This window comes from Fonsecaea multimorphosa, assembly GCF_000836435.1.
Source record: "Fonsecaea multimorphosa CBS 102226 unplaced genomic scaffold supercont1.52, whole genome shotgun sequence".
Classification (NCBI taxonomy): Eukaryota; Fungi; Ascomycota; class Eurotiomycetes; order Chaetothyriales; family Herpotrichiellaceae; genus Fonsecaea; species Fonsecaea multimorphosa.
The window spans coordinates 1-14,634 of record NW_015971686.1 but is presented as its reverse complement, the minus strand read 5'-3'; the positions used below and the strand labels follow the sequence as shown (position 1 = coordinate 14,634).

Here is a 14,634-nt window from a genome sequence, read left to right as displayed (position 1 = left end):
GGCTTTACTGCATCTCGCATCGCCGCGTTTCCCACTTCGCGTTTCGGCCTCGGGGCTTAGTATGATCTCTCCAGAGGTAGAAAGAATGGGCGAAAGAATCACTGAAGCCTCAAGGATGACCATGCAAACATCTGACTCAGACACTCAGTCAGATAATGAAATTGATTAGTCGAGACCGAGGTCGGGGCGGTTCGCTTTCCACACAGTTGTGTACTGTTTGTACCTAGGGGTCACCATCACCCAAATGCCGACTATTGTTTTGCGCGGCACGCATCCCATTGGAATCTCTATGCGCCTATATTTTCAGCGGTCTTTGTGATTCTGGCATACGCTACACAGTTGTCTTTGGCGCATCTCGTCAAGTCGTCGAAACCATGGTTTTCTATCCAGACCCGTCCCTCCCCAAACTACCAGAGATCACGGATACGGTGCCGATATGCGATTTCATGCTCGATGAACAATATGGCCGGCGTCCTTTCGCAGAATCTTGGGACCCATACACCTGTGGCTTGTCAGGGAGGAGCATCTCGGCGAGACAGCAAAGGGAAAATGTGAAAAGACTGGCCCGCGCACTGGCGAAGGAGTTTGGTTGGAAAGTCAATGGGGGCACGGAATACGACAAGGTCGTTGGCGTCTTTGCCTTGAATACAGTATGGCGACTGGCAAATGACACTGTTGGAGGGTGGCTAACACAGTCAGGTCGACATCATGAGCTTGACCTGGGCAATTCACAGAATCAATGGTGTATCCTCACCCGCCAATGCAGCGTACAGCGCGGAAGAACTACGACATCAGCTTACCGACTCCGGCGCCAAAGTCCTCTTCACTGTCATGCCTTTACTCCAAACCGCACTGGAGGCTGCCGTAAAGGCGGGCATTCCCAGGAATAGGGTGTACATCTGCGAAATGGCCAACGATCCTCCTATTCCTGAAGGGTTCAAGACCGTGGGCCAGCTCATAAAGGAAGGTGAATCATTACCTGATCTTGAACCCATCAGATGGAACAAAGGCCAAGGAGCGAGACAGACTGCGTTCCTCTGCTACTCAGGTGGCACATCCGGGCTGCCCAAAGGCGTGATGCTTAGCCACCACGGCGTGATCACCAACACGGTGCAGCTCTCGATCTACGACCAATCCGCTCGCGATGCAATTGCCCCGGGCTACCACGATGTGGTACTTGGTCTGCTCCCGTTCTCGCATATATACGCCCTCATCCTCATCTGCCATGCCTCCACCTACCGCGGTGACCAGGTTATTGTGCTTCCCAAATTCGACCTGCAGCAGTACCTGACATCAATCGAGAGGTTCAAGATCAACGGGCTGTACGTTGTCCCTCCTATAATCATCGCCATGGTCAAGAACCAGCAATTCGCACAGAAGTTCGACCTATCTAGCATCAATTCGATATACACAGCCGCTGCGCCACTAAGCCAGGAAATCGCAGAGGAACTGGCTATCCAGTACCCTAATATAGCCATCCGCCAGGGATATGGTCTTACCGAAACGTGTACGGTGGTATGGTCGACGTCGGGGATTGATATCTGGCTCGGCTCATCTGGCTGCCTACTTCCCGGCTTCGAGGCGAAAATTATGGATATTGAGGGGAACGAAATCACGGGGTATAACCAAAGAGGCGAACTCCTCGTCAAAGCGCCGAACCTTGCGTTAGGGTATCTAAAAAATGAGAGGGCCACGCGGGAAACTTTTATCACCCTGCCAGAAGGTAGATTCATGCGGACAGGTGATGAGGTTGAGATTCGCAAGTCGCCCAAGACGGGTCGTGAGCATATCTGGATCGTGGATCGGATAAAGGAGATGATCAAAGTCAAGGTAAGCCCACAACCTCTACTGGTTAGGATCGTTCTAAGAGGCGTGTTAGGGGCTCCAAGTACCTCCCGCAGAACTGGAGGCGTGTCTCCTCAGCCACCCTGCCGTGCTGGATTGCGCTGTCATTCCAGTCCACGATGAGCGAGCTGGTGAAGTGCCCAAGGCTTTTATTGTCAAGTCTGCCTCTGCAAAGCAGGTGAGCGACGCCGCGCTCAAACAAAACATTGCCAAGTACGTGGAGAAGGAGAAAGCGAGGCATAAATGGCTTGCTGGAGGTATTGAGTTTACTGATGCCATTCCCAAGAGTCCTGCGGGCAAGATTCTCAGGCGGTTATTGAGAGATCAGGAGAGGGAGGCCAGGATGAAGGCTAGCGCAAGACTGTAAGAAGACCTCCTAGGTCACAATCGAACCGGTACTTTGTCGCTGTGTCTAGACCGCAAAGAGAGTCAGCCGCACACGTTCCGAGGATGTTTGATGTTTTACTTGGCAGTAGGTGGTGCGAAAAGTAGGCTGGTGCTGAGGATCAGTTGCAAGGCTCTGGAGCTATGGTGGAGATGTTAATGGGATCGCTGGCGGTTTATCCAAGGCACCATTCTGCTCGCAATTAGTAACTGCTTTAACAGTGAACACAGATGTTGTTTTGCTCGAATAGGCACTGTTAAGGGAGCTGACGCCTATAACGCCCTTACAAAGGATCATGTCCTGACACCAGAGTATTTCGCCCGTAACTGATTTCCACGTCCGACTCCAGCCACGTGCTGACGATAGGTACGCATATACACGACGGCCGGAGAGGGAGCACCCTTTCACAAGGTAGTTGAGCAAGCATTCCATCGGCGTGTATATAGAACTTGGCGGAGAAGTCGGTACGTCGATTGAAGCTATCTCGCATCTGGCCAGAACTCACAACGTCAGGATATGGTCCGAAGGTGCGTTGAAAATATCTTCCAATCCTGAGAGCCTACCAGTTAAACAATACTCCAAGTTAGCGGTCAATTTCCAAGTCATCCAACTGTAAGTGTAGACAGCAAAGCTGGAGGACCAGCTGGCCCAACATGAGGATCGGGCTCACACTGAACGCCGAGCGCACTCAGTAGGCCGACGAGAGAATCAGACAATTCGAGAGTGGACTTGCTCCACTCAGATAGAGAGGGACAACCTACAGCAGGAGGAAAAGCACCTTCTCTCGATCCATGAACGACTCACGAAGAAAATGGACCAACGGGACAGACAGGTTAAGAAGGCCCGATCAGCGCTGTACAGGTTAGAGCCCCACCATTAACCCGTGAAATAGAAGGACATGTTTCTAGCGCAAGAATTTTGATGATCGCACAGCTTAGAAGTTGGCGGCCTCTATGCGGTACAGGGACCCTAACCCTCTGCCGCGGAAGCTCCTCTTCTAAGCTTGTGGCCAACCTCCTCAGTGGTGAGCGGAGGCACGAAGAATGTTGGTCGGTCCATCGTTCGGTGAAAATGGAGCTGTATCGTAACTTAAAGGAGTATGAGATATCGTTGAAACATTAGATATAGTACTGTGGATGTTCGGACCTGCTGCTTTCCATAGACGCGAAACGAGGAAAGTTGGTGAAGGAGTCTGCGCGAAATGCTCACAAGAGCCATCAAGATTGGTGAGCCGGGATGTGACGAGGAAAGCGCAGGAGCGATTTGCCAAGGAAGACGAAAAAATTCATCGAAAGCGACCAGTTACCGAGATCGACTTTGGAGAAATTGACGACGAACCAACAACAAAAGGGCCCCGATAGTAAGCCTCCAATGGTGAAACCTAAACCTAAACCTGAGCCAAAGCAAGCCTTCACAGAGAACCACGCAGACATTGCAACCTGGGCGTCCAGCTGAGGAATATCGAACGCCACTTTCTCTTTTGAAATACCCGCATCTTCTGCACTGTCATCGGCCAGTTTAATAAGAATTTTGTTCTCTAACACGTTTGGGGGGGATCCGCAATGTGGTCGGAGGGCGTCCAGGAAAGAACGAGGGTCCCGATATTGGTACAGTGCAGTACCGTGACAGACATGGTATCATTTGTCATGTTTTGTGCGGCCTCTCAAGGGTGTTCGTCACCCCATGCTAAGACATGACCATTTAGTCGTACTCCATGACCCTTGGAACCGCGTGTGGACGGCATTCGTGTCGTCGTCACTCTGCGTCATAGCCGCTGCTCAGCGCGCGAAACGTTGGGCATGTTCAAGTGAGATCCGGCTGATTCTCACCTCTTTCTCGTAAGATATGTCTTCTTGAATTATAGGCGCAGGCATTCCTCTTCTGCTCTGCTGCTCGTTGTGGACAGGTCGAACCAGTTCAAGTGGTGGTCGACTGGTTCTGGCTTCCTCGTATGATGCAACCACTCCCGCTTGAACTTCAGGCGCAAGTCCTCCTGTTCTGGCTTGCTGTCCACTGCGCAAAGTCGACGCCGGTTCAACTGGGGTTCGGCTAATTCGGACCTCTTCTATGTGGGATGCCCCCTCTGCCAACTGAGCCTCAGGCGCACGTGCTTCTCTGCTGATTCGCAGTCCAGCCTGCGGCTCTGTAGATCCTCGTGTTGCCGTTCCCCCTGCGCGTTTGCAACGTCTCTGTTGCGAATGACCATCTCGCGGTATACGTCCAGTGCCCCGCAAAGTGTTCGCAGCCGGGCGTCGACGTCGTTGTCAAGAATGTTCATGATTGCTCGAGAAAGCGCCCGGATACCGTTCGCATCCCGTAGAAGGTGCTTTGTAAGACCTTTAACGTGAAAGCTGTGTTATCCTCCTTCAGTTGGGCGCCTTTAGCCAGTGTACGTTCACACAGGCAGGTTGATGATCCATAGTGACCGAGAAATATCGTGGCTCTTCATAGTCGAAATTTTCCACCCCGAAGCTGCGACGTATCAGTTTCAGATTGCCGTTCAACGCGATGGCTCCAGCACCAGCCGCCTAGTTCGTTACGACATAGTGGGTTCTATTTTTGGGCTGCGATTTGAACTCGATCTGTAGGAACGGAAATCGAACCTCTTGATTCGGGACGGCATATCTTTCGCCGAACTGATCGTCGACGAGAAGGTTAAGAGTCATAAGCTGTTTGCGCATAAAGGCTGCCCCAGAATATCCAAAAGCCAGATCTGGTTTCGATTTAGGCAGTGGGGGTGGGTTCGTTCGAACGTCCGATCAAGCGGGATAGGGACAGAATTAGACCACAGTTGGTCGGCATTCAATGCCAGTCGCTTATCGGGAAGCAGTTTCATAGCTGGAATGATATCGGGGGCCAAGTGATGTACGGTGACTTCTTCACCCTCCTCTTCAACCCTTCGGCTTGTTCTCATCAACTGTTGGACGGCTTCATCATCCATCTCGAGTTCCACCAATCGGGCCTCTGTTGCCGTATCATCGCCCAAAAGTATAGCAGATGCCCGACTATCGGGCTCGAGGTAGATCTGCCGAGTGTCGTTCTCTCTCACGGCCCGCCGATAGATAGGGCAGAGAGGCTCAGGCGCGTCGTCAGTGTCGCCATTCTGAGGAAAGGAGAGACAGGAGGACAGACGGAGGGAGAGGGTAGCCTTTATGATTTCGAAACCGGTCAAGTCCTGCAGCAGGCACGCTGGGTCCGCCTTCTTCTTTCCTGCTTTCCAACAGGCCACACACATAATGTAACCTTGACCGTCGTCCAGGCAGCTCCTGACCATGTCCCACAGTATCTCGCTGGCAGTGAACGCGCCACCCCCAGCCTGGAACGAACCAAGATTCGTGCATCTGAACGCAAAGATGCTCCTGGCAGAATGCGACAACTGCAACCTTGCGGAACAGGTGTGCAGACAGACCAGAGCACTCGGTCGCTCAGCTTTCTGCGTGGAAGCTAGACAGACAACTTTCCAGGCCAGACCCCAGCCAGAAAGACACCCCCTACCATGTCTTGCCGATTCCCAGTCCTGGTCCCATTCGATCTTCATGGCCTGGCGGATGGTGGATTTGGTATGAAGGTCCGGAGAGGGCCTAGTTCTGGCGGCAGTTCTGGGTTCGTTCGTGCATATGGGTTGTGACCAGAGGCTTCCTTTAGCCGCTCCGTCTGCTGCTTCGTTGCTCCGGGAGCCGGCCGGGCTGGTGGCTCCGCAACCAGACAATAAGCAAGCCAATGACACAAGAAGGCCGTATGGAAAATGGAAGGCGGCACAACTGCAAAGAAAAAGGGCTCGCAAAGATAAGGACGACCCAGGTGCTGTTGTAACTGGAGTGCCAGCAGGTCGCGGTCGCAGTACGGCGTATAGGAGCAAACGTGGAGTTAGGTATTGTTAACAGAGGCGACAGACAGGTAGGAAGTGGATTCGTAGAGTGTCATTTACTTTGCCAATGTTAGCACTTGAGTTCGCTCCGCACCATTGTGTCGGCATATTTTCCGTATGGAAGGCAAAGATACCAAAGACCGCATTGCTCTCTCTAGAGAGTATCCACTCACAGGTAATCAACCTGAATCACTTCAATGCTCTTCCTCTTCTCTACCGTTCCTTGCCATAGACACACGTCTCCATACGGTGATCCGAAATGGAATAAGAGCCTCAACGCTGGGGTGTACAAGGCCCAGTTGAGTACAAGGAGGCGGGCGGGGCAAGGGCGAACCATCTCCTTGGCCATCACCATCGCAATCGCCGTGCTCGAATATGCATTGTGGTCAATCGTTCCCACTTCTCACGAACTGTGCCAGTTGTATCGACTGAAAGCCTCTGGAGAAAAGGATATCTGCTCTTTTCGTCTTCTCCACAATTTAGGACAATCCGACGCGCCGAGTGGACGGCTCGTGATCCGGCGAGTCCAACCTATCCTTTTCGGCAAGGTAGAATTCGAGATGGGGGAGCACTCCACAGCTCGTCACCATGACTAGGTCTGTTCCTTCTTCAAAGCTCACGTGGGAAACTGGTCGCGGGGACTCCGAGATCGCTGGCATTCTCACCAGTCTCGATCTCTGGAGGACTGACAGTAATTTGATCGCTGGGTAGATGTGATGTGGGATTTCCATCGACGAGGATCAGGTTCGAGCAATTCGACGGAGGGGAGGGTTTGCTGCCGTTGTCCAAATATGCTTTGCTGAGGCCGTGGTATCACGCACGTTACACCTCCTTCTTCCTCCTCCATGGACGTGAGAACCGCATCTGCCGAGATGATCTGCAGGAGACCGGCTCAGGCTCTCATTCTCATCTTGAACCCCGCCCCTAGAAGAGATAGGGGGTCCGAGGCAGTACGGCGCCTTCATTTCATTGTTTCAACGCCGATCAGGCAGAGAAGCACGAACGCAGTGAGCAGCATCATCCCCGGTGGCTAAGCACTGACCAAGACACAGGCGCAGGCACGCTTTCCATCACCGAATGTAGCCCATAGCCACGTCCCCATAATGCGGTTCTCAGTGAGAAGTTACACAGCCTAACGACTCCGCTTGTGTAGATGAATTTTGTCATTGTCCATAGCCGAAGGTGAAGCCGCAAAGAAGGAGCAGAGGGGCCACTCGTGAGCTCAGCCGCTCAGACGCCAAAGGAGGTGGGCAGATCATCCGGTAGGTACAGGACGGAAGGACAACAGGGTGGATGAAAAGAGGAGAGGGGAGAGGCTCTGAGAGCTCGTCGGCGATTGGGATCCATCGATCCAGAGGTCTCTGTCGGCAGAGTGGAGTCGTACCAAGTGCTTCAGGAGAAGTCCCGTGCTCGAGGAGTCGATTTGTTGAGTAGTCAAGCGAACGTTGACTCAAGCGGAGAAATGAAGCACGACATCGTTTAGGAGTCATGAGAGAGTCTCCTCGCCATGTATTGAATGGGAGGCGGAGAGGACTGCGCCCCTCGCCGGCCCTGAAAGCGTCGACTCAGCGACGCTGCTTTTGGGAAAATCCCTAGGGCCTTGGCACAGGCAGCCAAAATCAGGCGTGTCTGACACCTGATCACGTGCTTCTGCAGGGCGGCGTCATCTTAGGCCGGAAGCAGTAAGCCATACCTCGTATACTCACCCAATCACCTCAGCTGACACTCTCCATAGCCCAAGGTGCTACCCCGGCTCGCCCGGTGCCAGCCCAATGAAAGAAGTGACACTGAGTCGGAAGCACGAGTCATGCAAATCGAAAGATACGACGTGAAGCCCCAATAAGCGCTTGCTGGGTCATGGAAAGTTGAATCAGGCAGTCGACTTTCCAAGACGAGGCACACCCTCCCGGATACGGATAAGCACGCGCGAGTCATGCTCGTATTCGTCGCGGCAATGAGGCTGTGCAACCAGCGCGCGGTTGGAATGAGATCATTCATCGCATGGGCTGTTCCCACCACTACCTAGGTGCGTATGTCTGGGTTACAAGTCCCCATGGCGTTGAAGCACTGGTGAATGGCTCTCCCGGTCCCCGTCCACCAGGAGCGACAAAGCTTGGGTGGTATTCTCCTGCGTCTTGCTGGAAACCTTGAGGCCAAAGACCGTTCAGCATCGACGGATACCCTGCAACTGGCTTTTTGGCTTGGCTGGAAATTAATTTTCCGGATTTCAACCTTTTGCACGGGACACCAATTGCGTAAAGTTGATGATGCTTTTTGGTTTGGAGGGTGTCATCTGCCCTCTCGGTCCTCTCTCAGGAAACCCACCCGAATGGAGGCAACGGTGATATACTTCAGAGCCAACGAAATTCAATTTCAGATTGCTGTGTCATGAAAAGGCCAGGGGAATTTCCTGAAGCAGAAAGACTAGCCCCGAACCCGGGAATGTCTCGGGAGAGCGAACAGAGCGCGAATTCGTACGGAGCGCGACATCGGTTACGAATTAACTATCAGCAACTCCGCTATAATTCTATGAGAGGAGGTAAATCTAGGCTCTATAGAGAGTATCTAGCTATTCTTAATCTCGCTATCGCTATTACTTAGTTCTATAACCTCGCTATTACTCTATCTCGATCTCAATCTTCGCCGTTCGCTAACGGACTATTAGATAATCCGCTCGAGATTAGTCTAGTACTTAATTAGACTAGCGCACTAGGAGGAGGAGAAACCGTTAGTAGCATCGACAACGAGGTTCAGGTAATTAATAAGGTCATTAACTCCTAGTTTATAACTAGGCGAGTAATTCCTCATACAAAATAGGCGGTGAAAGGCTCCACTTAGCATAAAAGTCGAGGTCGCGCTCCGTATGAATTCGCGCTCTGTTCGCTCTCCCGAGACAATCCCCCCGAACCCCACCCCTAGAAGGGACTGGGGGTCGAAACTTCACCTTTCAGCCATCCGCTCTGTAGGGAGCGAGGTTTCAAACCCTCCGTCTTAAAAGGGCGAGGGCATTTACAAATGCATGCCCTAGTCAATTGGCCTTGTTTCCCCCTCTCGCATCGAGAAAACCGCATTCATGCCCGGTCCGCCAATTGGCTCAGGTGTCTTAATCCTCTAGGTCATCCGCGCCCGGTCCCTCATTTCATGTCTTCACTCTGGGGCGATTGAACGTGCCTCGCAAGCTCGAGTCACGGTCCCAACCCTGACCGCCGTTCCCATGATGATCCGGAAAATACGAATCGCAAGACTTGGTCAGCCCCCTTGCTACTTCATGTGGCTTGGCTTTTCTGCCTGCTGGGGATGTCGCCTCACAGGAGAGTTTTCAATCTCGATGTGGTCGGCCTTGCGTGGCAGGCCACCGTTGGATATGGCGTTCGGTTTCTGCACGATGACGACTTCTTGGGCGGCTTGTCCAGCTTGAGTGGACACCGGCATTTTCTCTCGTCTCGGAAATTGGCACCGGAAGGACGAGGCGGAGTGCTTGGCTGCAAGGGGGTTCTCGATGGGATGGAGAAAGATGTGTTCGGTGCTGAGAGAAGATTCCGGGAGACGGAAATCGAGGAGAAATCCCAGCTGATGGACAATGATATCGAAACTGGACCACCTTATATGAGAAGCTGTTGAGGGAGAGAACGCGCGCAGTAGGTAACTCGTTGGTCGTGAGCGATTGGGCGACTGAAACCGGTGTGTGGAAGATGCTGCGCCCCGAAAAGAAGAACGAATAGGCTGGTAAGCGACTTTTGAGCGGGATTTCCCTCTTTTGGTCCAAGACAAGGCATCCAGGCAACCCCCGTCGGCATTGAAGCTCGTGAGGCTACGCCTCATTGATGGTGTGGCTTGGCTCGGCTCGCGCATTGACACAGCTACTGAAGCAGGGCCCCCATGCCATGAGATAGCAATCCGCAAGACGAACTGGGACATTGCGCGTTGGACTCGCGGCTTTGGATGAGCAGACTCTCGGAACGAACAACGCAACCCGTCCCTGCCCTTCTGAAACGATCACATCCATTGCTCACACGCATGGACACACTCCCCAACTTCGTCCTGGGCCCACATGTGATGATGATCATGCATTGCTCCAAACGCGGCACCAGGGTCGAATGCGTTTTGCTTGGAACTTCTCAAAGCCAAAAACTATGAGACACAGAGTCCGGACTCGCAGGAACATGGCAGCGAAGTGGAAAGGGGAGCAAAGTCAGTCAACTGAAAGCGACAGAGAAATCTTTCCAGGACTTTATTCCCCCAGACTGGTCCGCCCTCGACAGGAGACTTCCCAATCTTGGACTCGAAACGACCTCGAAAGCCATGTTTTCAAACATTTCCTCGCTCGGAAGATCATTTTTTTTATGGTAGAATTGGGCTGCTTTCGTCAAATTCTGTCCCAAGAATCGAAGCCTCAGTTCTTTAGTTCGCCTTTCTACGCAAGAGACATCTTCGATTGGGGTGCATTCGAGAATAGCTGCGTCTGCTTGGTCCGTTAGGCCGATGAAAACGGGGGGAAAAGGAAGGCAAAAAACCTTGGCAAGCTTCAAGAAGGGGCAGGTTATCACTATCACGAAACGGACAGAGAACGACACAGACTCGTGGCATGGTAAGATTGGTAATAGAAAAGGCAGATCTTTCCTTGGTCAGTATGTGCTTCTCGATTATAGTTTCCCCTCCATTGTGATGATCCCGCGACTATGCCTCATCATTTATGTCCAATTCTAGGCAGCTTTGTCTGGCCGAGTGGCTGACCGCGTTGGTGAACGCCGGCCAGCGGCGCGTTCCCTTCAAGACCAGCAGAGTCCGAGTTTCCCCAAAGCTGCTTGCGATGTATGTCCTCTCGAGCTGTCAAAGCAGGAGTATCTCTGACCATAGCTTTGCTGTTAGACTAAAGAGCTAAGAGGTGGAACCTTTTCGCGCGGCGTAGTGAGTCCTTTGCCATTGTACAACTTGACAAGCATCTGCGCCGCACAAGCACGTCGATCTGGGTCCCCGACCGCCATAGGCTCAATTCTTGGCACATGCGTCCCTAAGAGATCATCCGGGGTTTGGAAACAGCCGTACCGAAAGCCATTCACATCCAACGTCCACACTATTGTCGCAAAGAGCGACCAAATGTCTGGTTTGCAGCTCTGAGGCCGACCATGGAAAACCTCGGGGGCCATGAATTTGGGGGTTCCGGAAATTGTGGTGGCTTGAGGAGCATAATCGGAGCAGCCAAAATCTCCCAGCTGGAACTGCCACTGGCCGCTTCTGTCCGTGATGTAAAGAATGTTCGCCGGCTTCACGTCGCGGTGAATGATGTCCATGGATCGAATGTAGTCAAGCGCCTGCAGCATATGCCAGAGGGCACCGTCCGCAACTTTCATCATGTCAGCACGTCCCTTCACAATCAATGACTCTAAAGTCCCTTCTTTGAGACCCATGAAGATCTTCAAGCCACTGTCGAAGTCGCCTTGTGACGTTATATAGTTGACAATGTTTTTCTAAACAGGCATCAGTCTATGCGGAAGTGGCTGCATAGGGTTTGACTTACGTGGGTGACGCTAGAAAGAATCTTGATCTCGCGGTTCACCCCGAGAATCACTGCTTCCCTCCAATTTTCTTGCTCTGGAAAAGTTGGAGGTCGCTTTAGGACCTTTACAGCCATCAATTTTCCAGAGTCAATATCGATGGCCTTGTGTACTTCCCCAAAACTTCCCTGTCCCAGCCTTTCTTTGTTGACGTATCGCATTTTGAGCGCAAGAGATCTTGGAGTGTGGAGTCGAATCCCGCGATGCGGAGGCGGCTCGGTCGGTGCTGCGTCCTCAGTTCGAGCGGTACGTGCATGCTCTATTCGTGTGCCACATTCAGCACCGTACTGTTTGATGGTGTTCGCTCTTCCGCTGGGGTCTGGGCGCCATTTAATTTCGAAAAGAATGAGGTCGCATCGCTCACCACCCATTCCAATAATGTTGTTGAGTTCATCATCAACGACCACTCTCCGAGCCCGGCCGAATTCGAATGGCACGACCTTGGTCCCAAAGACGTGGCTCGTACAGCCATTCGACCGGTCGTAGAACATGACAATGCCGGTATCTAGATCAACTTCGAAAGAACATTGGATTCTGGAAATGTCGGAACCTTCCACGAAGATGTCGGCATTGGGGTCTCTCCCTAGTGTTGCGAGCGTTGTGGGCGACCCCCCACGTGATGGGAAACCAATATCGATGGCGGACTTGCCGTCGTCCCTGGTTGAGATGAGGTGTTTGTTCTCGGGATGAGATAGAACCTGTGCAGCCCGCATGTTTATGGCGAGAAGAGAAAAAAGCACATAAGGGCCTTGATTGAGCGTGGTCATCCTAACAGGACTGTAAATGTAGAAATAGTAGTATGAAAAGAAGCGAGGTGATGTTGCGTTGCGAGATGAGAAGAATAGCGAGAATATGTGCTCTTCCTCTCCGCAGACAGGAGCTCATGGTAATAAATAGGCCTCCAGCAGAACAGTTGGAGCAAGACAGCGCTGGACCAATACATGTTTTCGACTTGACAATGAATGTGAGGCTGGCAGTTTGTCTCATGTCTTGGGAATGTCTCTGGAGGGTGACTTTGACTGAGACTTCGTATCCCCTGAAGGCCAAAACCTGGGCAGAACTGGCTGCCAAGGTCTGGATTCTTCTCAATCACCTGTATTCCGCATGGCGATTTTTGAATCATGTTGACTAGTAATCTCTCTTGAGGACACTGGGCCATTGCGAAAGAGCAGCAACAGGGGTGAATGGACAGGGATACTTTCACAATACCTTCTTCACCGACTTCTCCACCGACTTCCCAGGCCACAAAGAAGAGCCCCTGCCAGTTCACCTAGCCGAACTTGAGACCAGTCAATGTATTGATAGTCTTTTGTCTGCACGAAACAATTGTGAGAATGCCGGGATGCATCTGTGTACCGAACGCCCTCGTCAAAAACGGCGACGCTCTGCCACTGTGAATCATCATGAGAAGAGCGTTCGATTGCTTTGTATCTCCCTTCGCATAAGCCTCCGACGCCACCGGGCAGAATGAAGGCGACGTGACTCTACCTGGCATGGTTAGTTAAAAGGCAACCAATGGAACTCATCGAAGGGCTATTACCTGGCCTCCGTGCCCATTTGGCTCGAGCGCAAATTTGATGGCCGCCTCGCCTTAGAAGGGTCCCTACAAAAGCCCTCAGAAGGATCACGAATTGGAGCGATGGAATTGATGAATTCTAGTACGAAGGACTATCTGGAAGGGTTACAGGTGGGTGACGAGAGCGACGACAATCACGTGCCCAGTGCAATCACGTGCCTACGCGAGGTTGCCTGCGAGCATGACAAGAAGAATTCCAAGGTGCGCCTGGATCACAACTACACATGTGGCCACCAACTAGGTACCTAGGCAATATTGGTGGGCTCGTTCCGATTGTTTTGTTGTTTTGGAATGGCACTGGGCGCATGACGCCCATCTCCTCAGCAACATTTGGACCAGTGGAATTTTTAATTTGTTACGCTGCACCTACCAACAACATGCGCGCTTCTGCGTTCTATATAAGTTGACGTTCGACGCCGAACACCAGACGATCTGCGTTTACCCTTGCTCTAACCCCATTTTTGCATCTACCTTTGGGTCTACACACATGGCTTGGTTCGGGGACAACGATCGTGGGGACGGATCAACGGAGTTTCAAAAGGCTCTAGCCGCAATAGCGGAAGATCTCCAGGACCCCATGTCACTTACGACAACTCGACCACTGATTCCAGAATCCCTGAACGAGAAAAAGCGACGTCCAAAAACCCTAGACCAGCTCATCCACGAGCGTTTAGCCTCCCGACCTAAGAGTCAATTCGTCCAACAGAGTTCCGAAGAGCAGAAGCGCGTTGAGGAGGCGCATAGGAACGGGACGCGCTTTCTAGGTGTGAGCGAAGACGCCTCCCGGGTTGCAGCGGATATTGTCAAGAAGCAATGGGTCGAGCAGGGCATCTGGCGCGACGAATGGACAGAAACGGCCTTGGTTCCAGAGAAATGGAAACACGAAGAACCGCTTCAGATCGAGATCGAGTCGGATTGGGACACAGACTCTGGCTCATCACTTAACCTCCCCCCCGGTACAAGACGGAGAATTTGGAAGAGTAAGGAGGCGCGGCAACAGATTGCAGCCCGACGAGCTGTCCTTGAGCGTGAGCGTGAGGCGTCACGGCCTTATCATCAATTTGTCTATCAAATGTCGAAAGAACGGGAACGAATACACCGTAAAGAAATGGGCCGAGGAGACGATTTCTCTGAAGACATCAACTCAGAAGCCTACAAGATTGTTAGGCAGAAGTGGTACACGCGAATGATTTGGAACGAAGAATGGACCACTATGCCAGGAATGTTCTGGAAGCATGAACAGCATTGGGATCGAGCGTTGGCAGAAAGTGGTATCAAGACCGACCCATTCCGACCTAAGGATCCTGATAGAGCCGGCCCTATCTTCGGTCTTTTTGGTGACGGAATGTCTCGACCGAAATCTTCTATCGACGTCCAAGTAAGTGGACCTGATAGAGCCGGCCCT

The 14,634-nt window shown here is 52.2% G+C and overlaps 4 protein-coding genes across 4 annotated transcripts; 2 read left to right on the top strand and 2 right to left on the bottom strand.

Moving 5' to 3' along the window:
* Positions 1–374: 374 nt before the first annotated feature.
* Positions 375–2,212, top strand: Z520_12271 (uncharacterized protein; the record flags this gene model as incomplete). The annotated part of the gene is made up of 3 exons (XM_016782757.1): positions 375–650; positions 700–1,830; positions 1,880–2,212. The coding sequence occupies 3 exons, from the start codon at positions 375–377 to the stop codon at positions 2,210–2,212; spliced, it is 1,740 nt and encodes a 579-aa protein (XP_016626123.1).
* A 2,680-nt stretch (positions 2,213–4,892) lies between these two features.
* Positions 4,893–5,768, bottom strand: Z520_12270 (uncharacterized protein; the record flags this gene model as incomplete). The annotated part of the gene is made up of 1 exon (XM_016782756.1): positions 4,893–5,768. One exon carries the CDS (start codon positions 5,766–5,768, stop codon positions 4,893–4,895), a length of 876 nt encoding a protein of 291 aa, XP_016626122.1.
* A 5,195-nt stretch (positions 5,769–10,963) lies between these two features.
* Z520_12269 (uncharacterized protein) lies at positions 10,964–12,366 on the bottom strand (the record flags this gene model as incomplete). Its single annotated transcript, XM_016782755.1, has 2 exons — positions 10,964–11,566; positions 11,617–12,366. The coding sequence occupies 2 exons, from the start codon at positions 12,364–12,366 to the stop codon at positions 10,964–10,966; spliced, it is 1,353 nt and encodes a 450-aa protein (XP_016626121.1).
* A 1,440-nt stretch (positions 12,367–13,806) lies between these two features.
* On the top strand, positions 13,807–14,607 carry Z520_12268 (uncharacterized protein; the record flags this gene model as incomplete). Its single annotated transcript, XM_016782754.1, has 1 exon — positions 13,807–14,607. A coding segment is annotated over one exon (801 nt), but the record flags the coding sequence as incomplete, so codon positions are not given.
* Between the last annotated feature and the right edge of the window lie 27 nt (positions 14,608–14,634).